Source organism: Canis lupus, chromosome 8 (genome assembly GCF_003254725.2).
Source record: "Canis lupus dingo isolate Sandy chromosome 8, ASM325472v2, whole genome shotgun sequence".
Lineage (NCBI taxonomy): Eukaryota > Metazoa > Chordata > Mammalia > Carnivora > Canidae > Canis > Canis lupus.
This window is the reverse complement of record NC_064250.1, coordinates 67,978,019-68,003,111: the sequence shown is the minus strand read 5'-3', so window position 1 is coordinate 68,003,111 and position 25,093 is coordinate 67,978,019. Positions and strand designations below refer to the sequence as shown.

At 42.2% G+C, this 25,093-nt stretch overlaps 1 protein-coding gene across 4 annotated transcripts in view; it reads left to right on the top strand.

Annotated features, from left to right (window-relative positions):
- The window catches only part of SETD3 (SET domain containing 3, actin histidine methyltransferase), a 79,519-nt gene extending 55,292 nt beyond the window's left edge, over positions 1 to 24,227 (top strand). For 3 of the 4 annotated variants that reach the window (XM_049113455.1, XM_049113457.1, XM_049113456.1), the window contains exons 7-14: positions 4,441 to 4,548; positions 7,204 to 7,262; positions 8,445 to 8,559; positions 13,204 to 13,278; positions 14,374 to 14,540; positions 15,417 to 15,502; positions 21,999 to 22,159; positions 22,866 to 24,227. In XM_049113455.1, the coding sequence (XP_048969412.1) occupies positions 4,441 to 4,548; positions 7,204 to 7,262; positions 8,445 to 8,559; positions 13,204 to 13,278; positions 14,374 to 14,540; positions 15,417 to 15,502; positions 21,999 to 22,159; positions 22,866 to 23,297 (1,203 nt within the window). In that variant the 3' untranslated portion in view covers positions 23,298 to 24,227. The remainder of the gene's footprint in view (positions 1 to 4,440; positions 4,549 to 7,203; positions 7,263 to 8,444; positions 8,560 to 13,203; positions 13,279 to 14,373; positions 14,541 to 15,416; positions 15,503 to 21,998; positions 22,160 to 22,865) is intronic. The other variant, XM_025442529.3, reaches the window with a different exon arrangement.
- The last annotated feature ends 866 nt before the right edge of the window (positions 24,228 to 25,093 follow it).

The following is a 25,093-nucleotide window of genomic DNA, read 5'->3' as shown; positions in this document are numbered from 1 at the left end:
ACACCCTCCTTATAAGGGATGGAAGGTAGAAGAAAAGGAGAGGAAAGCTGTGTCTCTGGAAGCCTGTGGGAACGCCTCTCAGAAGAGGACACATGAAGTCCCTATTCCCTGGTCATTACTGCTCTGTGGCCAGATCACCTGGTCCCCTGTCCTGCCTCTCACCACCCATGGAGTTGTGGCAGTTTGGGAAGTTGTCGCCTCCTGTATCTTGCCTCTTGGTCAGGCTGTTAGGGAGCCATGGAGAGGAAATCTAACTCCACAAGACCACCTAGCAAAGGGCAGAGTGTTTCCTTCGCAGTTGAAGGAAGAAGAGTCCTTTGAATGAAGCACCACTCAAACTGTTGGGGATTCGCTGGTGGTCCAAACAAGTCCCTGCCTCACTGAGGTTCCCTACTGTGGGAGAGAGGCATGCATCAAATGTTCACACATGTGCACACACATGTGCACACACACTCTACAGGTGGCAGATTGGGGTCTACCTGGGAAGGAAGGGAATGGGGCACTGGCAGGAGGTAGGGCAGAGGACCCAGGATGGTTGGTGAGGGTGGCCCTGGAAGAGGGTCTGTACTGTAACCTCTCCTGTCTAGTGTTAAGTGACTCCTTGGACTGCCACGAGGCAAAACCCCCACTGGGCGTTCCCATGTCTCTGTCCACCTGTCACATGGCACCTGCCAGAGTGCCTTCTGTTTCAGATGATTAGTAAATAAAACATTTGTTGAATGAATGAATTTCTAGTCCTAACCTATTTTCACTTTTTTTTTTCCTGAGTCAGTAAACATTTGGTGAATGGATATTTGGTTGGCAGTCAGAAAATGCTGATTGATCATGGCTATCTTTGATCATGGCTGTCTTTGGTTTATGGTTGATTGTCTATTTCAGGTTTTGCAATTGGTGACTCGTAAAGTTTTTGAGGAGGCATATCTTTCATAGTGTTTCAGCAAATTTCAATTTACTTTAAACTGATAGATTTCAGTGTCTTACAATGAAAAAATCAATTCTTCCATCTTAGAGTACTTTTGTAAATTTACTGAATGATGTTGATATTTCTCCACTCATTTTCTTAATTTTAACATTTTTATTATGAGATAATGTACATTTTTATAGAAAAATTAAATATATAAGTGAAAAGCAAATATTTTAAATTTAATGTGTATTGATGTATTTATTTGATCATATTGAGTCAATTCAAAGAACTTTATGTTGGAAAATGCCCTAAAGAGTTGGATGTAATCTGTGTTTAACAATAAAAATCTTAAAATTGATTTTTTTTCCCCTTAAGAGCCAAATACATGAACCACGCTTTGATTCTGATTTATGGTCATGAGAACGAAATTTTAGATTCAATAGATATTTTGCAGTTTGTCATTCTGTTAAACTGGGTTATGTCCACTTAGAAAATTCACAGCTGGTTGACCCATGAGGAGCGTGCTGCCCGTGTGGCCTCCACTTGGAGAGACACCTCCTCGTGTCGTGTAGAGCTCCCTTCTGCTAACACCCCCACCCCCACCACCGCTTTGTGTTTGCCTCTTTCTCTCCTGCTGTCCTCTCCTGTCCTGTCCATAGTCCACCTTTCTTCTCTTTGTTGCCCTTCTACCCTGTTCCTTCATTCAGATTCAGCTTCCTTCAGGGGAGACCCTTCTTTCCTTCTGACCACTCTCTGGCCCCTTTCCCTCTGTGGTTTCATGGAATTGCATCGAAGAGGGTCTCCCCTCCGTGTCAGGATGGGTGGGAGAGGCTGCCTTTTGCCTCTTTCTTTTCTCCTCGGTTTGTCCTGGGCCTAACATTTGCTGATACCCTGATCCACACTGGGCTTAGGGAGGCTGCCATGGGGCTGCTTTGTGGAGGAATCTCTCAGGTGGCGTTGAAAGCACCAAAGAGCTCTTGCTTCTGTGAGAAGGAGTCACAGTTCCCAAACGTATAATTGCATCCACCCACATAGTTCAGATTTGAGGTCTGTGATGGATTTTATCCTTGTAGAAGTAAGAGAAATGAAACCATCACTAGAGTTAGGTGTAACTACCCTACAGCTAGTTAACCCTGCTGCCCCTTTTAATATACACTTAGGAAGTAAAGCCAAATACAATCTTAGTCATATTTTAGTTGGAAAATTTTAATTGCATGCTATTATGTTTTTTTATCAGAATAAACCAGATACAACTTCTAAATGCTGTATTTTGCTCCTCCTGATACTATAAAGCCATTAATAAGTCACTGAACTACCATATATATTTTTGAAATTAACAATTATATATTATAGCAGGCTATAAATTGTTTAAAATACTGTATTTAAAAGTCATTTTTATGAACTGAGGCACTCACTCTCTTTTTAGTATATTTAAATGCCTCCTTGAAGGTGATTATTAAATGTGTTCAACTTGATTTTCTCATAAACGTCTGTGTAGGTAGAGGTGAGTGTTCTTTAAAAAAAGTAAAGATCTGATTTTTATGTGTTTAGTGTTTGTCTTAGAGGCCATTTGCATGTTCTAATCCTTTTTTTTTTTCTTCTTAGAGGATTTTGAATCTTTCCTCAGGTTGAATACGTTCCTTCTGAGAATTATTTTAGGAAATGCCTCTCTCTCTGTATGTGGGAGCATTTATCTTTGGTTTATTTTAAAAATGCTTTCTGTTAGATGTTAAAAAGAAAACAAACTTGAAGTCAAATGCATTTCGTTTGCGTGCAGAGCGGTTGCAAAGCTGTTTCCCATACTAGATGTTTCTGAATTAGGAATTCACATAATAACGAAGTCTGCTTATTTTGGTTCTCCACAAAGGTTTGTTGTATGAGCTTAAAATAAGGCTGCAGCTGATCCGTATAACACATATTAACTGTTGATTTAGTTTAAGCGCACGTCTGTATCTCTCATTTCTGATCAACCCCAACAATCGGCATGCCGTGCAGCAGCCATCTTCCTTTATACTTTATTAAATCTCTGTCAATTATAAATATCAAGGTTCTACATTAATGTCAAGATAGTGCATCAAAAATTCATGGAATATGTGACTTTTTCCAAGGGTATTTAATACTTAATGCATTTGTGTCATTTTTCTTTCCAGAGATATTGACAGGTTTTATTAAGTGTTTGTTAGGGAGATTTCATTTTATCAAGGGACTATAAAGAGAAGCTGCGTGCTAAATCAATTTTTTAAAGCCAGAATATTGTTCATTTTTTCATCTTCAAACTCTTGTAATCCATAGGTTTTATTTGAATTTCCTCTCAGTTTATTTTTGTTTTATGTGAGTGATAGTTCAAGACAGAACTTTAATAAGGATCAAATATGCTGACTGTAGTGGTTTTTAATTTCCTTAAGCATCGCTACCAGACCCATGCAATATGGTAAATTCTTCAAAATGTCATACTTACATATTTAGCAATATTACTTCTTTTTATTGAAGCCAAACAAATGATTTTAGATATTAATCTTTCCCAAACACAGTGATTATTTTGTACTAGATACAATATTACTGTGTCTCATCTGGAATACCTCCTTTTGGCAGAAAAGGGAACGGAAGAGGACTTTACTGGGTTACCCCTTGGCATAAGGAAATGAGAATCTTCTTTTAAGAGTTAGCTCTTTAGGGCTTCAGGTCTGATGACAAGCTTCACCAACTGTTTATTTCTCCAACTTCAAATATTTATAATGTTCAAAAATCTGCAGAAAATCTGTGGCTAGCTTCTAACCCTATCTTCATGGGGGTAAGAGGTGAGGAGGGAGGTGGTGCTTTGTCGGACCCCAGACTTGCCCCTCTGGCCCCCCCTGCCCAGAAGACCCCATCAAGGCTATCTTTCTGACACTGGTGGATGGCCCTCCTCACCCATCCCAGGTGTATCCATTTCTCAGAAATGAGTCACAAAGAGGAAGCTTTCTGTTTTACTTTTTTATTTTTAAAGCATAAGTTAGGAATGTCGTCTCTTGGAGAAGATAGGCCACAATGAACAAAACCTTTATTGGATTTTGCTTTGTAAGGTGAGGAATGTTTAGTTATCCTGCCTTTAAAGAATGACCTTAAGGACTTTTCATCGAAGAATATTTGAGGAAGTTTCAAATAATTTCGGATTAATATTACAATTTTTGCAAGATGTATTTTTGAACCTTAACTTGGTCTTCAACAAAGGAAAAAGGCTTGATGTCAAAAAAATATATATCATTCTGTCCAGAGCTTCAGGAGTGTTTGAAAGAGGTATTTTTCTTGTTCTTGTTCATTTTCTCAAGGTATGTGAAAACCATTCTTTTCAAAACTAAATGTTTTTTACTTGCAAATCATTTTCGATATCTGCATCTTTCAAAATCCGTGTAAAACCATCGTGTGATACTTTTAAGAGAGAGGGTACGTATGGTTTTTTTGTTTGTTTTGGGAAGCCAAATTTTGCTTCAGTAGAGCTGAAACAGTAGCTATTCTAGATAAACCCGCATTTGGGTTTACCCTAAGTTGCTCTGCAGGCCTTACCCTGGGAAGGAATTCAGAACTCTGCGGCTCGAACCTGTTCTACCGTGAGGCCAGTAGGTGGCGGTAGTGCCACGGTGCTGAGAGCCCTGCTGAAATGGAAGGTATTTGCCTTTCTCCATAGTGTCAAATTAAATTTTGCTTCAGTATAACTGTTAAGTGCATGTGTTCTGTGGCAGAATAGCTTCTTATACCAGAATTATGTACAGTGGGCACACCCAAAATTTTAAGCATATAAGAACAACTATTTCTAACAGTTTCTACAAATATTACATAACCCTACAGCCAAAATAATTGTCACAATTAATCTGAAGAAAGCATTTGTGTGTGTGTGTTTTTCTTCCTGGGTTGTCTCTGCAACTTCATTAGGACTGTGAGCATGGACTTCTGTTTTCAGTAAGGTACATAAATAGGAAGGGAAACATTTTGGAGTTAATTCTCCATCTTTTTGGTCCTTGAGGAAGTTGCCTTGTTTGAGCAGAATCCATAGCTGTTTGAGGGTCCTGCAGTGTTGGAAGATCCTTGCTCCAGTCGCTTTGACATTTAGCATTCCAGTTTTGAAAATTTTCACCCTTTCTCTTATTCAGGAAGTCAGACTTTTTTTTTTTTGGCAGAGAGTGAGGGTCAAATTCTTAATACCAGTGGGATCTAGTGTTGAAATTTACCAACTTTCAAAATACCGCAGTTTAAATGAATTAAGGCATTTTAAAATAGCAAAAACAGCAATGCTTCCCACCTCCCAGAGTTTGAAAAGCAATGGCTTAGGCACCATCCTATCCGGTCCACGGTGGAGGGGATGTGAGGTGTCACTGTATTATCAGTGAGAGGGTTTTCGGCAGCCAAGGTTCTTGCTACGGCGCTGCTTTTCTTTTTTCTTTTCTTTTCTTTTCTTTTCTTTTTTCTTTTCTTTTCTTTTAAGATTTTGTTTATTTATTCATCAGAGAGATAGAGAGAGAGAGAGAGAGAGAGAGGCAGAGACACAGGCAGAGGGAGAATAAGGCTCCAAGCAGGGAGCCTGACATGGGACTTGATCCTGGGTCTACAGGATCATACCCCGGGCTGCAGGCGGCGCTAAACCGCCACCCGGGCTGCCCCGCTATGGCACTACTTACTGGCACTTTGGTTCTGGGCTCAAAGGTGGGGGGGGGGAAACAGTTCTCATCTGCTGAATTTGTACTTTTATAAGAAAAGACCTGAACACTATTGTGGTTAAGTTTCATAATGGTAAATGAAAAGCGTCTTTACGACTCACAGAACATGGCCTTGCTTTTCATTCATTACAAAGGAGGGGGAAAGAAGCTTCATTCTCTGGGATTCTCACACCTTCTCTAAGGTTGACCAAAGCATGGGAATTTTTTTTTTTTTTTAAACAGAGATAGAAAATCCCAATCTGCCCCCAGCAGGTAGAAAATTCCTGTGGGCAAAATGTCCTTTTGTATATTGACTTGAAACATACCTTCTTTAATTTCATTTTTGTTACTGTAGCATTTCAAAATTGCACACATATAATTTTATATTTGACTTTTCTTCCAAAGGGTTAAACCTGGGCTAAGAATTAGAGGGGAAAGCAGGCACCTGGGAGCTAACACCCAATTGGCAGCCTTTTGTAATATATAATTTGCCTAAAATTGCGCACTGAGCACAAGCTTTTGTTTTCTAATTGATTTACGGTTTGAGCCACTTTTACCTCATCCCCTACTGTCCTGCGCGCGGTGCCAGCGAGTACATTACAGGGAGCGATGATAAATGGCCGTGCACTTGTGATGCTAATGCGTCAGGAGTACAAACTGCGGGCTGCACGGAGCTCCGTGCATTAACAGCGGTGCGGAGCCCGGACAGCGAGGTCTCACTGCGTCTCAGAGATGGCCGTTTGCTCATCTGGCCACTCACTGTTGTCTGTGTGTCAGACCAGAATTGAAACTGAAGATTAAAATTATGCTGTTACAGCTTTTCATTTCTCATCAGAGACAAAGTTTTTGAGCCCTCGAAAGGTCTAAGGTGGGGGTCATTGTGATGTTAGAATAGGAAAGGTGTAAAACCTTCTTGTAAGTGTGAAAGTGTGGACATCTTCACCAAGTGTTCTTTGGTCCAGGGGGAAAAATGTAGTCTGATTTAAATAGGCCAATCTCTATTTTATCTTTGTCTTATTTGTAAAATGTATGATTTCACAAAACTATTTTTCTTGATTTTCTGTACTTGAGCCACGTTTGCCACGTATATGATTCATTTGCACATAAGTTGATTTACATCCAAATGATTTAAGTCGGAGATAAATGAAAGAACCTTCAATTTATTAGAGTGCCTTTAATTGTTCCTTCTATCGATAGAAGGCGAGATTTGAAATGTATTCTTGAGAATGTGCAGCACTTTGTGGGGAGAATTCGAGGAAGGCCAGGGCAGACCCCTACTTGGGAGGCTCCTGGCTTCTGTTTGCACCAGATTCTCAGAGCGTGGGTGTGCCCACCTTTCGTAAAGTCAGTCCACCTTAAATTTTATTTTTGCGTGGTGTCTGTGGGTTCTGGTATCGAAATATGAAGAAGCAGATTTATGGCGGCTGCTGGGCACAACAAATTAAGTTGACAGTGATGTATGAGAGCATAATAGCATGATGATCCCTCAGTAGCGCGGCTGGACGCCTCCTGCTTCATTTGGCTCTTGTTAGGATCTGTTAGGAAGCTAAATAATGAAATTCTGCTGACTGATTTCTGTTTTCCCTTTTTCTCTTTTCACGTCTGCTTTCTGAAACTTCTAATTCCCAGACCCATCCTCATGCCAACAAACTGCCCTTGAAGGATGCTTTCACTTATGAGGACTACAGGTTGGTGTGGGGAGTGTGTGTGTGTGTGTGTGTGTGTGTGTGTGTGTGTTGGGGTGTGGCGGGGTGGGGGATGGATGTGTGTTTGCATCTTTGGTGTGTGTTGGGTATTGTGTGGCTTGGGGGTGGTTTCTGAGTGATTTGGGGATCTTGGAAGTGGGAAGTACTTCAGTAAGAAGTGACCTGCTGTGACCAGTTAAAGCCCCCAAACAGGTAGTTTGGCGGAAGTTATAATGGACAGCTGGGGTAAGGATCAGCATTTTAATAACCACACCAAAATTTCTTGCACCCTGTGGTGGTGGGGAATTAGCCGAGGTGGCCAGGTGATAGTGGAGATTCATGTGCAGTGGTCATGAGAATTTTTTCCCCTTTTTAAATAGATTATTTTAGTGTAAAGTGGGGACTTTTAAAAAAAATTAAATTCAATTAATTAACATATAGAGTATTATTAGTTTCAGAGGTAGAGTTCATTGATTTATCAGTTGCATACAACACCCAGGGCTCATCACATCGTGTGCCCTCCTTGATGTCCATCACCCAGTTACCCCATCCCTCCACCTGCTTCCCCTCCAGCAACCCTCAGTTTGTTTCCTATGATTGAGTCTCTTTAGTTTGTCTTCCTCTCTGATTTCGTCTTGTTTTATTTTTTCCCTCCCTCCCTCTGTGCTCCTCTGTTTTCTTAAATTCCACATATGAATGAAATCATGTGATAATTTTTAAACAAAAAGGTGTAATTGCACAACGTAATAAAAAATAGCAATGCCATATTTTGTCGAGTTCTTAGAGGGTTTCTGGTCAGAAAGGAGTTAGTTGTTTGCCATTCACTGAGGCTTCAAACAGGTGCAGAGTCAGCATTTGGGTAGAAGAAGGTGGTGTGAACTGGGGAGGGCAGGGGTCCTGGCTGCTGTGAAGACCGGAGGCCTGGAGATCTCTGTCCCCAGTCCTCCTTCCAGGCCCTCCCCCCTTAATCCTCACCCCTGGATTTTCTCGGTCTCCTTTTCCCTTCTAGTTCCCCCTTCCTCCCTTCAGTCCTAGATTTAATTTTAAATGCTAAGGAAGAAGGCCAACCATCACCCTTGGTACTTTGGATAAGGTTTTGAAAATTGGTGAGAAGTCAAACTGTAGTTTCTGCACTGGGCTCTGAAATGTGCCTCCTGTAATTCACCTCTTTTCTGATTGTTACAGGTGGGCAGTCTCTTCTGTTATGACTCGACAAAACCAAATTCCCACGGAGGATGGTTCCCGGGTGACCCTGGCGCTAATTCCTTTATGGGACATGTGCAATCACACCAATGGCCTGGTAACGACCCCCTCTGTGTTGTGTTTAATCGGGGGAGCTGTGATGAATAAGCTTTAAAGTGGACACTCCACCTACAAATCATGCCCCCTCCCTGCTCCCTCCAAAGGGAGCAAACAGAACCAAGCCGAGCCACCCCTCCGACCTCCCACAAATAGAAGCTGCTGTTTTTCTGTCTCTGCGTTTGCTTAATCCTAAAGACCAGGAACTTGAATCTTATTCCACTTTCAAAAACCACAGTGAACTGCATTTATTTGCTAAGCCATAATTCCAGCCTAAACATTCATTTTCTTATCTTATTGAACCACAGACTAAACCAAAGTTTCTTTTTTCTTCCTCTCCTTAAAATACTGATTTATTGAAGAAAAAAAAACAACTTTTCTTCCTTCTTGTTTTCTCTTTTTATGTTCTTTGTTTTCTTTCTTTGCCGACTACATTCCCAGTGATGCATGTTCTCTGATTGCTTCCTCTCCCCTCTGCCTTTACCTGACACGCTGCCACATCCTTGGCCTGCTTATTAACCTGCTTTTATTCAGCGAAAGTTTCCCGGGTGCTGGGGCAGGAGGAGGTACACTGGGGCGGTTGGCTCCTGGCCTTGCGTGTGGGGTTGACATCTCTGGCGTGGGAAGCGCCGGGTGGGAGACAGTAAGAAAATACGGAAATTTTATGAGGATTGTTAATTACGACGTGTGAGAGGAAGCCGCGGAAGCCGGCTCCCTGTTCCGTAGCGTTGCAGCAGCGGGGGTTGATGTGCTCTCTGTGCTGAGGTGGTTGAGCAAGATTTCCTGATATCAGTACACAGAAATATGATCAACGTCAGAATATTTTGAATTTTTAAGCATTACACTGGGATACCGGCTTGGTTAATTTTTGGTTCATCTTTTCTCAACATCAGCTCTCTTTGTTATTATTAGCTGTCCTATAAACAGGTTTTTTAAATGCTATAAATGAGTATTTCCCATCGGACCCCACAAAATGGCCAGAACACACGTAACACATGCCAAACACTTGAAGATAGAATACCGTAGTGCTAATTTGGGAGAGTCTAGCAACAAGTATACTCTTAACTTGTAGAGAATGAAGAGTTCCCCTCTTAAATTATATTTCTGCTTTAATTTAAATATGCTTAAGTTAATTAGCCATAGTAAAGAACAGTGTTTTATTTATTTTCATTCTTTTTTTTTCCTTTCCTTCAGAGCTATCTTAACACTGATTATAAGATTGAGGTTCTCATATTTTTCAAAAATCTTTTAATATTTGACTCTAGTATTTTTCTTTTTGTTTCACTTCATTAGATCATTGGCTCTCAAACTTGATTGATCATTAGAGTTTATTTTTATTTCTAAAATTTAAAAAAGTCCATACTTTATTGTAAATAAACAAAAGCAGTTATATGCCTCCGTAGGAATAAAATATGGAGGTTCCCTTCCCCACCAGCACCTTGCCAGCACCCAGCCCTACCAGCGGCCTGGGTCCCCCTGTTAAACACTTTCCAGGTACATGGTTAATGGTTTTATATGAATCTCTCCCTCATTTGTGTGCATTTGCACCCTCAGACCCTCACATACACACTGGTTTTTGTGTTGCTTTCATGTAAATGGGATTAAACTATTTAATTTTTTTCTTCTAAGAGTAAAAAACAAAAAGTTAATCTCAAAAATAATGCATCAGTGACAACCACGAATGCTATATTTTCTCTAACGCTGTTGTAAAGTCCATATCCAACCACAGAGCTGGCGAAGCATCGCTAGCCTTTAGAAGGTTTCTACAGGATGGTGGTGCTTTTTCTTACCGTTGTGGTTTTCCCTGAAATCTTAACTCCACTCCTTGGTTGAACCATTTTCCATTGTAACATAAGACTTCAGGGAAATCGCGTCTGGTAGAATTTGAGAGTCTATTTTAACACAATGAAGTTAATCACAAATATCACGTGTATTAACACTTAATCTCTTTTTAAAAATAAGGTCCTTGAAATTAAGGCTTGGCTTTTCAGACTGTTGGTATTCTGTTTTGTGTGTGTCTATCCTGACAGTCATCGTCTGTCTCTTCTATCACTGAGGGAGTAGGTAGGAATCTGTAACCCGGCAACGCTGTGTGCTTCTGACAAAAACCTGGTTATGGGAGTAGAGATGGGAGGGCCGAGCCTGTGGCAGTGATTCCAAGCCAGGAGCGGCAGAGAAATAGGGAGGGAACATAAAAGGATGGGTCGGTACCTCGGCCAGAGATGGTGGCACGTGTGAGCCCATTTCCTAGCCACTTGGAGAAACAGATTTAAGCAAGTTTATGGATATCGTATTAAACTGTAAGAAATCACATATCTTCAAATTCTGAGTGACTGGTTCAGAATTAAGGTAAATAGCAGTTTTCCTTTCTTGAGATGGTTCGGTTTGTGCAGAGGAAGACATTGCCAGGTGAATTATTGGGCACCGTGTCCATTCCATTAGGTGTAAAGCATGTTGGAGTGACCAGCCCTTGTATTTGAGTATGTGACTCTCCCAGTTGGGACAGAGGGGCCTTTGGAAATTCAAGCAGAACTGAGAGAGGCTCTTTTTCAGGGTCTTTCTGGTAGAATATTGAAACATCTAAATCATGTAGATTTCCACAAGGCTTCCAGTCTAAAAATAAAATCCCAGTTTTTTATAAGTAGCAGGCAAGGCTCCCTACTCAACCTGTCCCCAGTATACTCCCAGCACACACAGGTCTGAGCCCCTGTGCCTCATCAGATACCAGCACATGTCCACCTCAGGGCCTTTGCTCGGGCTGTTCTTGCTGCTTGAAACACTTGCTCCTCCAATGTCTGCAAGACCACTCACAGACTTCCTCAAGGAAGGCTGCCCTCAGTGCCCCATATAACATCACCACACCTCCCCTTCCATGTGTCTCCCTTCCTGGCCCATCGTGTGTCTCCCATGTGTCTACCTACTTATTTTTGTTTATTCTTGGCCCTTCCCTGTCCCTCCTGCTTCCCTGACTGCCCTCCTGCTGTCTGATGCTCCCGCCATGTCCTGTATAAACACACCGTGGAGTGGCAGACTTTCAGGGCTGTGAGTTCATGAGCAGTTCCTATTGCATACCTTATTATCATGTTTTGGGGGTCAGAAAAGTGGTTTTGACATTGGGCAAGAACTTCACAGAGCTGATCTTATCAAGTGTTGAAACTGTTACTTGAGCAAAGATGTGCCAGATTCCTGGCTACATTCATTTGTTGTTGCTTTTGTGTCTCTCTTGGCTATGCAAAGCAGAAGCAAGAAGGATTTCTAGGTATACGGTTACTAAACCATTAGTTCTGGGGATACTGGGTTTAAGGGTGATCATCACATGGCCTCCCCATCCTAAAAATGCCATTTCCCAGACTCAGAAGTAATTTTTTGGGTTCAAGCTTTTGATACCTTTATTACCAAGTAGCACTTGCAGAAGTCTGGAATGTTGATTCTCCAGGACAAAATAAAGAAGGTCAAAGTAATTAATGAACAGCCTCAGACAATCTAAGAGATGGGGGGGGGGGGGCTGCTCTGAGAGACAGACTTTTTTTTTTAACTTTTTATTTATTCATTCATTCGAGACACACAGAGAGAGGCAGAGACATAGGCAGAGGGGGAGAAGTAGGCTCCCTGTGGGGAGCCTGATGTGGGACTCGATCCCAGGACTGGGATCACACCCTAAGCCAAAGGCAGACGCTCAACCACTAAGCCACCCAGGTGCCCCCTGCACATCTGTGTTCATAAGGATAAAAGCCACTCCTCCCCTTCTGTGAACCTCCCTTCCTTTTTTTCCTGTAGGTAGAGTGCAGGGCTACCAAAAGGTTTTAAACAGGAGGTCGACAGTGTAGTGTCACTAGGATGCAGGAAAGGCAGAACTGGACTTTGAAGCCATTTGGAAGGTTTTTGCAAATGGTAAGGACCTTTGGTCATGTAGGGTAATGACAAGGAAGGAAGGAACCCAAAGGATAATTTTGGAGTTCATGTACTGACCAGTAGTGGCACCAGGAATATCTTTGGGCCTGTGTGTAAAGACATGGACTTGGCTTGGCCCCCAGGACAGGAGAGACTGGGGAGTGACACAGGTTTCTGGTATAGGGAGCAGGTTTGGGGTTTACTTGTAAGAGGCTTACAGATGCTTACAACATAGCACTAGGTGGAAAGTGGATAGGCTACAGATGAGTTATATTTCCCTTTGCTTATCCAAAAGTTTCAGTTTCTCTAATTTCAGGGTAATATACATTATCTAGAAAGGGGCTCTTCTTTTTCCCTTATTCTTTATCCAGTAGAAGACACACTTTAGTTTCCTGGTGGCCAAATATGGGAGAAATGGTATTTGCGAGTCAACTAGAGTCGTTCAGGATTTCCTGTGGGGCTTGCTTTGTGACAAATGACTATGCTTGCTTGAGGTCAGTGAATGACAATCTATACACTATATTTTCCTAAGAGTAAGGTCCTACATGTGAGGTGTGGAATCTTATGTAAGAATCTCTTGATATAAACAGGATTAATGAAAATAACCAAGTAGTTCTGTGTCAGTCTTTACTAAAAGCATGCAGAGTGCGGTACCTTTGAGTATCTTTTATCTTCTAATTGCTGAAAAAGACCCTCACGAGCGAGGGGACCAGAGACCTAGGTGCTCACAGTTGCCACCCTCTCCCCCACCTAGATCACCACCGGCTACAACCTGGAAGATGACCGCTGTGAGTGTGTCGCCCTGCGGGACTTCCGGGCGGGAGAGCAGGTAGGCGGTGTGTTGTGCACTGGCACCCGGAAGGTGGGCCAGCCAGTGGGCACGGGTTAATATTGTGTTGATCAGTTTGAGAAGGTATTTAACTCAGGCAGAAAAAAACAGTATTTAGGACTGTTTGGGGAATACATCCTGAGACCTAAAGCTGTAAGAAACATACTGTGCTTTGAGTCCACAAAGAAAAAAGATTCAAATGCACTGACTTCCACAGTTGACCTAATATTTGTGATAGTGTCATTTGAAGATAAACTTTATGACAGTAGGACACATTTTTCAGTTGCATAAGCTGCATCGTTGTATTTCTTTTTCTGTTGATTAGAACCTTGTTTATAGAGAAGCTGTTTATTTAAATGGTAGAAACAGGGGAGTCAGGAACATGGATCTTTTATTTCCACTTTAATCTGTGAAGTTTTATTTTGTAACCTGGGTGGGGGCAGGCTTTTCAGTAGGTGTGAAAATGCGCATCTTTGAATGCCTGCTTTCCACCTGTCAGTCTCATGACCAAGCAGTTAATCCCAAAAAGCAGAACTGACGTGGCACCATTGACATTCCAACTGAGACAGAACGAACAATAGTACTCTAACAAAGCGCTGATTGGCTCTTCCTGCAGAAGAGTTATAAACCCTCCTACTAGGTGCAGAATTGCCACAGGATCTGGACATGAGTTTCTGACAGACATTGTCTGAGATCTTGTTCCAGAAGAGACTCTTGTATTAGAAGGAGAGGGGGGATGCTCACAAATTGTTAGGTGCAGCCGTAGTATACTAGCCTGACTGGCCTGGGGACGGGGAAGAGACAGTGAGTGCTGAGGCCGGGGCTCCTCTGGGAAGCAGTCAGGCCCACGCTGTGGCGGGAACAGATGCCTTTCGTCACGTGGGTCAGACATTCCGGGGGGTGGGGTAAGGGATGGCAAGGTCATGCATCTTGCTGGGACTTCAGGAGAAGTGCGTAGTCACTGTAGAGCTGTTGTGTATCTCTATTGGAAAGGCCAGTTGAATGTAGGGGGACTGATCCTTTGCCCTGCTCTGTATTGAGAATGATGTTAAATTTCTTTTATATCCCTTTATTTTTTTCTTTACTGCATCTCAGATTTACATTTTTTATGGCACTCGGTCAAATGCAGAGTTTGTGATCCACAGTGGTTTTTTCTTTGACAATAATTCACACGACAGAGTGAAAATAAAGCTGGGAGTGAGTAAGAGTGACCGGCTATATGCCATGAAAGCCGAGGTCCTGGCCCGCGCCGGCATCCCCACGTACGTACAGAAGCGCTCACCTCTTTCCTGTGTTCCTTGAAATATTTCCAGTTGCATAGTGTTCAGTTGGTGTGTTAATAACACCTTCTCTGGAGTGGCTTGTCTTCATGTCTTCATCCCTGCTACACGGCATGTTTAAACTGAGGTGCATGGAGACTTAGCGCTTTCAGATAAACATCATTGTATCGTTGGGAGCACTCACAGTCCGTTCCAGGGGACACAGCCTGAACTCCTCATTAAGTTAAATAAATACTGTGGATCATTAGTGTCTTTCACCTTGAAAAGGTTAATGACCCGGATCAATTTGTTTCATTTAATTCTTTGCCACCATTAGTTTCTGTAATGAAGTCACGATCCCCAGCGATTTCAAGAATTTCTGGTTAAATTCTTTAAGATTTTCTTGCATTTGAGGTGCAAAATGATAAAGAAGACAAGAATTATGATTTATTAGTTCTCCAGGGAGTGGAGGAACCATTCTTAATGAAAATGGATTATCCAGACCGGTTTTTATTGAACTTGTCAATATTTGATTAATGATTAAAATGTGAACTCAACATAAATTATTGTTAACATTTTTTAAGAAGCACGGGCACACTTCATTCTCTTAGTGTGTCGTCTGTACCCTGAGATTAAGGCTTTTAGACTCCGGGTAGCTGGCAGGGGCAGTAACCGCCATCCTCTGCAGCAGGGCCTCCTTCTACACTTGCCAGGCATTGAAAGCAGCACTTTCATGGTTCGGGCGAGGGTTTGGGATGAGTCCTGTGGGTCAGTGCCCCTTAAGGACGACCCACCTTGCAGAGTGTTGAGGGAAGGGATGTCCCTTGCTGAGAGAAGGTGCCCAAGCTGGGTGATTAATGCTATTGCTACTTTTGTCAGTTCCAGTGTCTTTGCGCTGCATTATACTGACCCACCGGTCTCTGCCCAGCTCCTGGCTTTTCTCCGTGTCTTCTGCATGACCGAAGGTAAATTATAGGGAAGAGATGTTGACTTGTTAAAAAATTTGTGAAGGGATCCCTGGGTGGCGCAGCGGTTTGGCGCCTGCCTTTGGCCCAGGGCGCGATCCTGGAGATCCGGGATCGAATCCCACATCGGGCTCCCGGTGCATGGAGCCTGCTTCTCCCTCTGCCTGTCTCTCTTTCTCTCCCTCTCTCTGTGACTATCATAAATAAATAAAAAAAATTAAAAAAAAATTTGTGAAGTATAAGTCATAGGGAATCCAGATTAAAGATAAAAGGGTTTAAAACTTAGAGCACTTTTGGGGGGAAATGAGATGGCACCATTGGAGAAAGAAGTCCGTCTGTTTTACCCTGGAGGTGTTCTATTAAGTCCTAAATATGTTGTCAATATTCATTTGTAATAAACAACTAATGCTCTACCACATTGGAAGAAAACTTAAAACCTCTGGGACCATCTAACTGCATGAAAATTCTGTGTTGGTAGAGGGCAGCTTTTGATGTGCTCACTCCCCAGACAGCCTTATCTCTCTCCCAGTGCACTGACATCCGTGAGTGCCCCCTGATGTCATGTGGTCAGCGTGGCATACGTGAGCCGCAGGACTTGCCTGGGTAACCAGCTCTGCATTCCAAATCCGAAACTCCTGGCAAGCTTTTTAATGTCAGGCCTCCTGTTAGACTCATTAACGCTGCAAACAGAATCTGTTTACATCACAAAATGTTCTTGTCTGCAGCCTCTTATTTCAGGTACAGAAAGAGTTAAGTGTATGTGTTTAGCATCTAGTTTCATCTTTGCTTATGACAAGACATTTGGGGTTTCTTATCCTGAGATTTGACCTGTTGTGGTTTTGTTTTTGTTTTTTGTCTGAAAATGTACTTCCCCAAATCCCAGTATCCTGCGGTTTCACTTCTACTGTTTTTGTTTTTTGTTTTTAGTTTTCATTTAAATTCCAATTAGTTAACAAACGTAGAGTGTAATATTAGTGTCAGGGGTACAACAGAGTGATTCCCATATATCTATCCCCTGTGCTGATCACAAGTGCACTCTGTCCTCGTCGCCTGTTTCCCCCATCTCCCCGCAACCCCCCCCCCCCCCGTGACTGTGAGCTGTGAGTGTGTTCTCTATAGTTAAGAGTCTGTTTCTTGGTTTGTCTTTTCTGTCTTGTTTCCCTTTTGCACATTTGTCTTGTTTCTTAAATTCCACATATGAGTGAAATCATATGGTACTTGTCTTTCTCTGACTGATTTAATTGCTTTAGCATTATACTCTCGCTCCATCCACATCATTATAAATGGTAAGATTCCATTCTTTTTGATGGCTGAGTACTATTCCGTTGTGTGTGTGTATGTCAGTTGATGGACATCTGGGCTCTTATCATAATTTGGATATTGCAGATAATCCTGCTGTATGTATACATCAAGGTGCCTGTATCCCTTTAAACTAGTATTTTTGTTTCTTTTGAGTAAATACCTAGTAGTGCAATTGCTGGGTCATAGGGTAGCTCTATTTTAACTTCTTGAGGAACCTCCATGCTGTTTTCCAGAGTGGCTGCAGCAGTTTACATTCCCACCAACTATATGAAGGTTCCCTTTTCTCTGCATCCTTGCTGACACTCCTCGTTTTTTTTTGTTGTTGTTGTTGTTGATTTTAGCCATTCTGACAGGTGTGAGGTGATACCTTATTGTGGTTTTGATTTGTATTTACTTGATGATTGGTGATGTGTTGAGCATCTTTTCTTGTGTGTGTTGGCTATCTATATGTCTTCTTTGGAAAAAATGTCTCTTCATGTCTTCTACCCATTTTTAGTTGGATTATTTGTTTTTTGGGGTGTTGACTTTTATAAGTTCTTTATGTGTTTTGGATACTAACTCTTTATCAGATATGTCATTTGCAAATATCTTCTCCCATTCCATAGGTTGCCTTTTAGTTTTGTTGACTGTTTCCTTTGCTGTGCAGAAGTGTTTTATTGTGATGGAGTCCCAGTAGTTCATTTTTGCTTTTGTTTCCTTTGCCTCAAGAGACATGTCTAGTAAGAAGTTGCTACAACGGATGTCAAAGAGGTTGCTACCTGTGTTCTCCTTTAGGATTTTAATGGTTTCCTGTCTCACATTTAGGTCTTTAATCCATTTTGAATTTATTTTTGTGTATAGTGTAAGAAAATGGTCCCATTTCATTCATTTGGCATATCGCTGTCCAGTTTTCCCAACACTATTTGTAGAAGAGACTCTTTTTCCCATTGGATATTCTTTCTTGCTTTGTCAAAGATTAATTGATCATATAATTATGGGTTCATTTCTAGTTGTTCTGTTGATCTGTGTATCTGTTTTTATGCCAGTACCATACTGTTTTGATGAATACCACTTTGTAGAATAACTTAATGTCCAGAATTGTAATGCTTACAGCTTTGTTTTTCTTTCTCAAGATTGCTTTGGCTATTCAGGGTCTTTTGTGGTTCCATACAAATTTTAGGATTGTTCATTCTAGCTCTTGTGATAAATGCTGTTGGTATTTTGATAGAGATTGTGCTAAATGTATGAATTGTTTCAAGTAGTACAGACATTTTAACAATGTTTGTTCTTCTGATCCATGAGCATGGAATGTTTTTCATATTTCTGTGTCTTCTTCAATTTCTTCTCTAAGTTTTCTCTCATGTTCTATAGTTTTCAGAGAACAGATTTTTTACCTCTTTAGTTAGGTTTATTCCTAGGTATCTTACTTTTTTTGGCAAATAATTCATTAATTTCTCTTTTGGTTGCTTCATTATTGGTGTATAGAAATGCAACAGATTTCTGTACATTGATTTTGTATCCTGCAACTTTACTGAAATCGTTTATCAGTTCTAGTAGTTTTTTGGTGGAGTCTTTCAGGTTTTCTATATATAGTACCATGTCTTCTGATAGTGAAAGTTTTATTTCTCTTTGCTAATTTGGATGCCTTAAATTTCTTTTTTGTAGTCTGATTGCTGAGGCTAGAACTTCAGTCCTATGTTAAATAACAATGGTGAGAGTGTTGTGTTCCTGACCATTGGGGAAAAGCTCTCAGTTTTTCCCCATTGAGGGTGGTATTAGCTGTGGGTCTTCCATATATATATATATAGCGCCTTTATTATGTTGTGGTATGCTCCCTCTAAACTTATTGTATTGAGGGATTTTTATCATGAATAGATGTTATACTTTGTCAAACACTTATCCTGTATCTATAAAGGGGATCGTATGGTTCTTATCCTTTCTTTTATTAATGTAGTGTATCACGTTGATTGATTTGTGAATATTGAACCATCCTTGCAGCCTAAGAATAAATCCCACTTGATCGTGGTGAATGATTTTTCTAATGTCCTTTTGGATTCAGTCTGCTAGTATTTTATTGGGAAGTTTTGCATCCATGTTCATCAGGGATATTGGCCTGTAGTTCTTTTTTTTGTGGTGTATATGAGGCCAGGGTAATGCTGGCCTCGTAGAATGAATTTGGAAGCTTTCCTTCCTTTTATGTTTTTTGAGTAGTTTGAGAATAGGTATTAACTCTTCTTTAAATGTTTGGTGGAATTTGCCTATGAAGCCATCTGGCTCTGGACTTTTGTTTGTTGGGAGATTTTTGATTACTGATTCAATTTCTTTCCTGGTAATTGGTCTGTTCAAATTTTCTATTTCTTCCTGTTACAGTTTTGGTAGTTTATATGTGTCTAGGAATTTATCCATTTCTTCCAAATTGTCTAATTTGTTGGCATATAATTTTTCATAGTAGTCTTTTAAGATTGTATTTCTGTGGTGTTGGTTGTTACTTCTCCTTTGTCATTTGGGATTTTACTTGAGTCCTTTCTCTTTTTGGCAAGTCTGGCTAGAGGTTTATCAGTTTTATTAATTTTTTCAAACAACAGGTCCTAGTTTCATTGATCTGGTTTATTGTCCTTTTTTAGTTTCTCTGTCATTTATTTCTGCTCTAATTTATATTATTCCCTTCTCTAAGGTTTCACTTGTAATTGTGTATGTGTGCGTCTACTGTTGTAAACTACCTTAAATCCTATGCGAAACAGATTGGGTAGGAAGAAGTGAGTGGGTTACCACCTAACTGAACAGATAGATAAGCAGTCCTATGCAGGAAGCTGCCCAAGCCCCAGGGAAAGGGCAGTTTGGTCCGCAGAGGTGACCTGTGGCCCATGGTGAAGAGTCTGCTGTCCTTGGCCCCCTGTCTTCATGTCTGGATGCAGCAGAAATGCTGTCCAGTCCAGGGTTTGACATCAGGGTGGTGGTAGAAGAAATAGTCCCCAGACACAGACAGTGTAGACACCCAACTATGGGACCCACAGAGCTGGGAGATGGGACTTGTCCCTTACTGCCACTCAAGTTAGAGCTCCTGGCTATTTTGTACTTTGCTCTTGGCTCATCGATTCAGTTTAGCAAACACAGGTTAAGGGTTTCCTGTGGACTTTCCTTGCATACGATACAGGAGTATGAAATTACAGGTCACAGTTAATATCCTGAAGAAGTTTATAACTAAGAAAGAGGACAGGACAGTGATACTATACTAATCCCTGTCCTTTTTGAGCACCCACTGCGTGCCAGGCGCGATGCTAAATGTGGTGCAGACTTCATGTTAATTCTCATCAGGCTTACAGGGCTTAGGGATTCCCAGCTGACTGACATGGAAACGCCAGTTCGAAGAGGATGGGTAATGCAGCCCTCAGCTAGCAGGTGATGATGGCCTTATGTCGAAACCCAGCTCTGCTCATTCAGAGCCTGCGCCTTAGGCATCCCATGTGGTGCCTGCTGGTTTGCAAAGAACAGATCTGTGAAAGAGATCCTAGTACTTCAGGGGTCTGAAGGGATCAGCGTTTGACACGGAGCCAGGCTGAGGAGTGAGGGCACTGGTCACTCTCTGGGGTGACCAAACATGCGCTCTTGTGGTGACCGAGTGAAGGCGCAAAGCCCTTTTGGGGACGCAGAGAATCTGTCTGGGCTTTGTTAGCTGCAGGAAAGCAGGGGAAGGGGCCTGCTCACAGAACCTTTGGTCTCATGGTGACACGGTCTCATGTCCCCTTGTGGGTTTCCTGTCCCCAGTAGTGTGAAGGAGCCCAGTTTCAGTGTTGAAAGGAGCAGAGAGAGAAGGCGCTGCTTCTGCCCCTTAGCTTTCCAGTGTTGAGGGCAGTACTTGTGGCCTTAGTGCTGGGGGCTTCTGGAAAAAATGTCTACCGCTAAGGAAGCCTGATTTAAATTTTCAGCACTTCATACAAAGAATATAAACTGCAGGATGCAAAATATAAAAACTGAATTTTATCATGATCTTTTGCTCACAAATGCTACTTAATAAATTTCTTTTTTGAACGTTATATTAACTTCTGTTTCAGGCAGCCCAGTGGCTCAGCGGTTTAGCACCGCCTTCAGCCCAGGGTGTGATCCTGGAGACCCGGGATCTAGTCCCACATCGGGCTCCCTACATGGAGCCTGCTTCTCCCTCTGCCTGTGTCTCTGCCTCTTTCTGTGTCTCTCATGAATAAATAAAATCTTTTTTTTTTTTTTTTTAAAGATTAACTTCTGTTTCCTTAAAAAGCAAACTGCTTGAATCATTTTAGGTCTGCTGACTCTCTGTAGTGTCTCTTTAGTCATAGAAAGACAATTTGTCGTGTCAAGACAATTGATGTATTCTTTGAATTCCTCTAACTAATACTAATAAAAGTTTGGTTTGCTGGCAGCAGAGTCTTCAGTTTGAATTGTAAATAGTGACAGCTGTGGGGCATTTTGCTCTGAAAGAGATACTGTCTCATAATTACATAAGAAGGTCGGGTGTGTTTCTTGAGCGTGAATAGGATCGGCATGTTTGGGTCTCTTGAAGATAATGTGCCAGGAGCTGAGATGCTCAGAGCAGTTTGTGAATCCTTTCCTCTTCTTAAATATATTCAAAGGTAATGGAGATACTCACTTGTGTTTATTTGTAATTTCTATTTAAATTCCTGACAAATGAGGGATATAGGCACATTTTTCTTTAAGGTTTTTATAGTCCATTTTCTTACTTCTTTCAGTTTGTGGTTTATGTGTTGTAAGAAGAGATAAATAGCTTTGTGAGGTCCACTGCTGCAGAGAGCACCAATCTGATTTAAATTTAGAAGGGTCACTGGTCGTTGTGCTGTCACCCATTTTTACTATTTACATTGTTCACCTGAACGTCTTTTTGACCCCATTGGCATGACTGAGAAGCTATCGTCAGAATCAGGGATGTGTCCCCATAGATTACCCTTAAAACCCATCTTGTGAAACTGTCTGAAAGCTCTCAGTGTCCCTCATAAAAGCAGCGAGGGATGGAGGGCCGCACCAAGGCTGGGCCTGGACTCTAAGTCAGGAGGCTAGCGCCGACTCTGCAGAGCCCGGGACTGCCTGGCCCGTCGATTCGGGGGAGCTTTTCCCCACAGGAGGGTGATGTTGCTGGGGAAGATCTTTTCCAAGGTGGGCTGCTTGTTAAAATGAGAAGCCGTGCTGTTTCCTCCCTCACAGATGGCTGTTTGTATTTCTGCAGAAGAATTGAAGGAACATTTGCTGGGGGATAATGCTCTCGACAGAATCTTCACTTTGGGTAATTCTGAATATCCCGTCAGCTGGGACAATGAGGTCAGGCTTTGGACATTTCTTGAAGATCGAGCCTCACTTCTTTTAAAAACCTACAAAACAACTATTGAGGTAATTAGATCGCTTAAATGAGGATTTGAGCTTTGACGTGTTTGCAGGGATTTTTAAGAATCGATTTCTTCCTAAATGTAAATGACTTCCGTTAGCAAAATGGCTGCATATCTGATTTTTTTTCATTCAGTTTATTAATATTGTCCTACTTAGCACAGTTATACTTACCAAAAGGATCCTGTTGAGGCATTGTTAACTAGAAGATCAATTTTAAAAATTATTTGGGACTTTTCTGTAATTCTGAATTTTCATTTGTGCTCTCCAGGTTTCCCATTGCACCATTAACTTTGCATGCTCTTCTTCACTTGTTCATTCATTCATTCATTCACTCATTCATTCATTCAGCCCAGCACCAAGCCCTGGGGCTGGCAGTGCCTGAGATTGACAACAGAATGATTTTAAAAATAAACCAAGTACGCTGTCCGAAATGGCGGAGCACCATTTGACTTAGGCTCACCATTTTGGTTTTATGATCACCATAACGGGGTGTCATTTAAATACAACACAACCCACACTCCGAAAATGTGCATTTTGATATAAGCACTCAGTCCTGTAGCCACCACCACAGTCAAGTTCTAAAACCTTCTGTCACCCCTGACATTTCCCTCATGCCCCCATCCCCAGCAACAGCTGATCTGCCTTCTGTCACTGTACTTTTGCTGATTCCGACTTCTTATCGTTAATTTTGCTCTTTTTCATTTTCCAGGAAGACAAATCCTTCTTGAGAAACCACGACCTTTCTGTTCGTGCAACAATGGCCATCAAGCTGCGCTTGGGAGAAAAAGAGATTTTGGAAAAAGCAGTGAAGAGCGCGGCCGCGAACCGGGAGCATTACCGCAAGCAGATGCAGGCGGGGGCCCCGCTGCCCCGGTGCGAGGAGAGCGGCACAGCAGGGGCCAGGCTGCCCCTGGCCTTGCGGGACCTGGAGGCGGAGGCCAGTGTGCAGGAGGCCCTGAGCCTCACGGAGGCCGTGGGCCGGGCGAAGGCTGTGGAGAACGGGCTTGTGAACGGCGAAAACTCTATTCCCAATGGGACCAGGTCAGGAAAGGAAAATTTCAATCAGGAGGGGAGTGAAAGAGCGACTGAAGGCACCAAAGAATCTTCTTCAGACAGCACTGCAGGCGCTCGGGAGCAGTAGCCCTGAAGAGGTGCCATCTGAGGGAGTTTGGTTGAGCAAAAGTTTATGAACCGTCCATTTACATCGCTGTGTTTTCTTGTTCACATTTTTCTTTCGGCAGAGAGGAAGATACGTTTTTGCTGCTTTATATAAGAAATGATTTTTTTTAAGTTATTTAAAAAAATCTAGCTTCTCTTTTTGATTAAGATTGCCATCTTGCTTCTGGGCAAAACAAGTTTATCAAGCCACCATGGTGAACGAACAGGGGACAGGGCGCTCTGGAAGATTCTGTAGACCCGTTGTGGGCAAATGTGTTTTCTTCCTGGGGAAGAATGCAGTTCTGCTCTCAGCTGTGCTTTTGTGGGCCTGTCATTTTGACAACCGGTGCCGAAGCCCGCTCTGCCTCCTGCCAGCAGGACTGGGTGGCGGTGCTCTGGGTGCTCAGCCTGAGGGGGGTTGTGGTTGCACAGCACACAACGGGCTTGGGCTTTGGCAACTGGAGGGTCGGGGCGAGATCTTTTTTTTTTTTCCCTAAAAAAAATAACACCCCAGTACTTAAAGAAAAGGGAAGGTGGCAACCTTATTTTTAATAGTTTTAAATGTTGATGATAATCCTAATTATATAAATACACACACACACATCTAGTGATTTCTAAAGATCTGTTTACCTTTTGTGTTTTGTTTTACTGTGTTAACTTGTCCTTTCTCCTTGAATCACAGTAGGACATGCATCATCCTCTTAATTTTAAATGTTGGCGCTGATTTTAAAGTGTTGCATTTGATTCGCGCGTAGCTACTGGAGAGGCTGCAGACACAGCAGCCCCCAGCTCGCTGAGGTGTTGTTCAGGGTGAGGTGGCTCCCTGGCTTTTCCGGTTTTCACAACAAGCTAGAGATTTTCAAAGCTACACTTTTGAGTAAAAAGCCTTATTAAAAGGAAAACATGATTAATATTTTTTTGTCTATTCCTTTTCTTTTGAGTGGGACAAGCCCTTTGAATTGAGCCTCTATGCAAACTAGCTTATTCGGGGAGCAGGTTTGAACGTGGCTGTGCCACAGGGGCCTCAGGGCCGCCTGCTGAACCTGAGGTCAGCCCCTCCCCGGCCGGCAGGGTGCAGGGGGCGGCTCTGGGGAGGGCCTAGTGGCAGCAGAAACTCAATAAAGAGAACAGGCATAGGCTTGGGGTAGTGTGCCCAGAAAGCCACCAGTTCTCAGTATGCCAACTTGCCAGTCTTCCTCACCTGCAAGTTTTCACATCACCTCTGAGGTCATAACTCTTAAGTACAACACTTCTTTTGGAAAATGCAGGGTAAGTCATTTACCAGCCAGTTGGTGACCATTGCTGCACACAGGTAATCTGAAGGACATTCTCTGTGTTTCTCCTTAGAGGAGACGCGGACCTGCAGAGATACACTGCTCAGTCCTGCACTGAGGACGCGTTGCCTTACAGAGCTCGGGAGGTCATTAAATACAGCTTGGGTTTCACTGTTACACGTGGTTGGCAGCATTTATCAGCATCGATGCCTGTATCTCTCCTCCGCTGTTGATGCACGCACAACTTCAGCCTATTCGTGAAGAAGCCTGTGATTGCAAACTCCCCAGTCAGCCTTGTATCTGAAATATTTTACCAAAGATATGAATAGTCTGTAAAACTCACAGAGCAGTTTCCAAAAGGCAGAACGGTGGTATTTGAGGCGCTTTCTGCCCCGGCATAGAAGCCCTCCATAGACCAGAACTTGAATCACCAATGTCTGTTGATACATTTTCTCTTCGGTTTAAAAGTTAAGTCTTCTATTAAATACATCCTTGGAAAAATTAG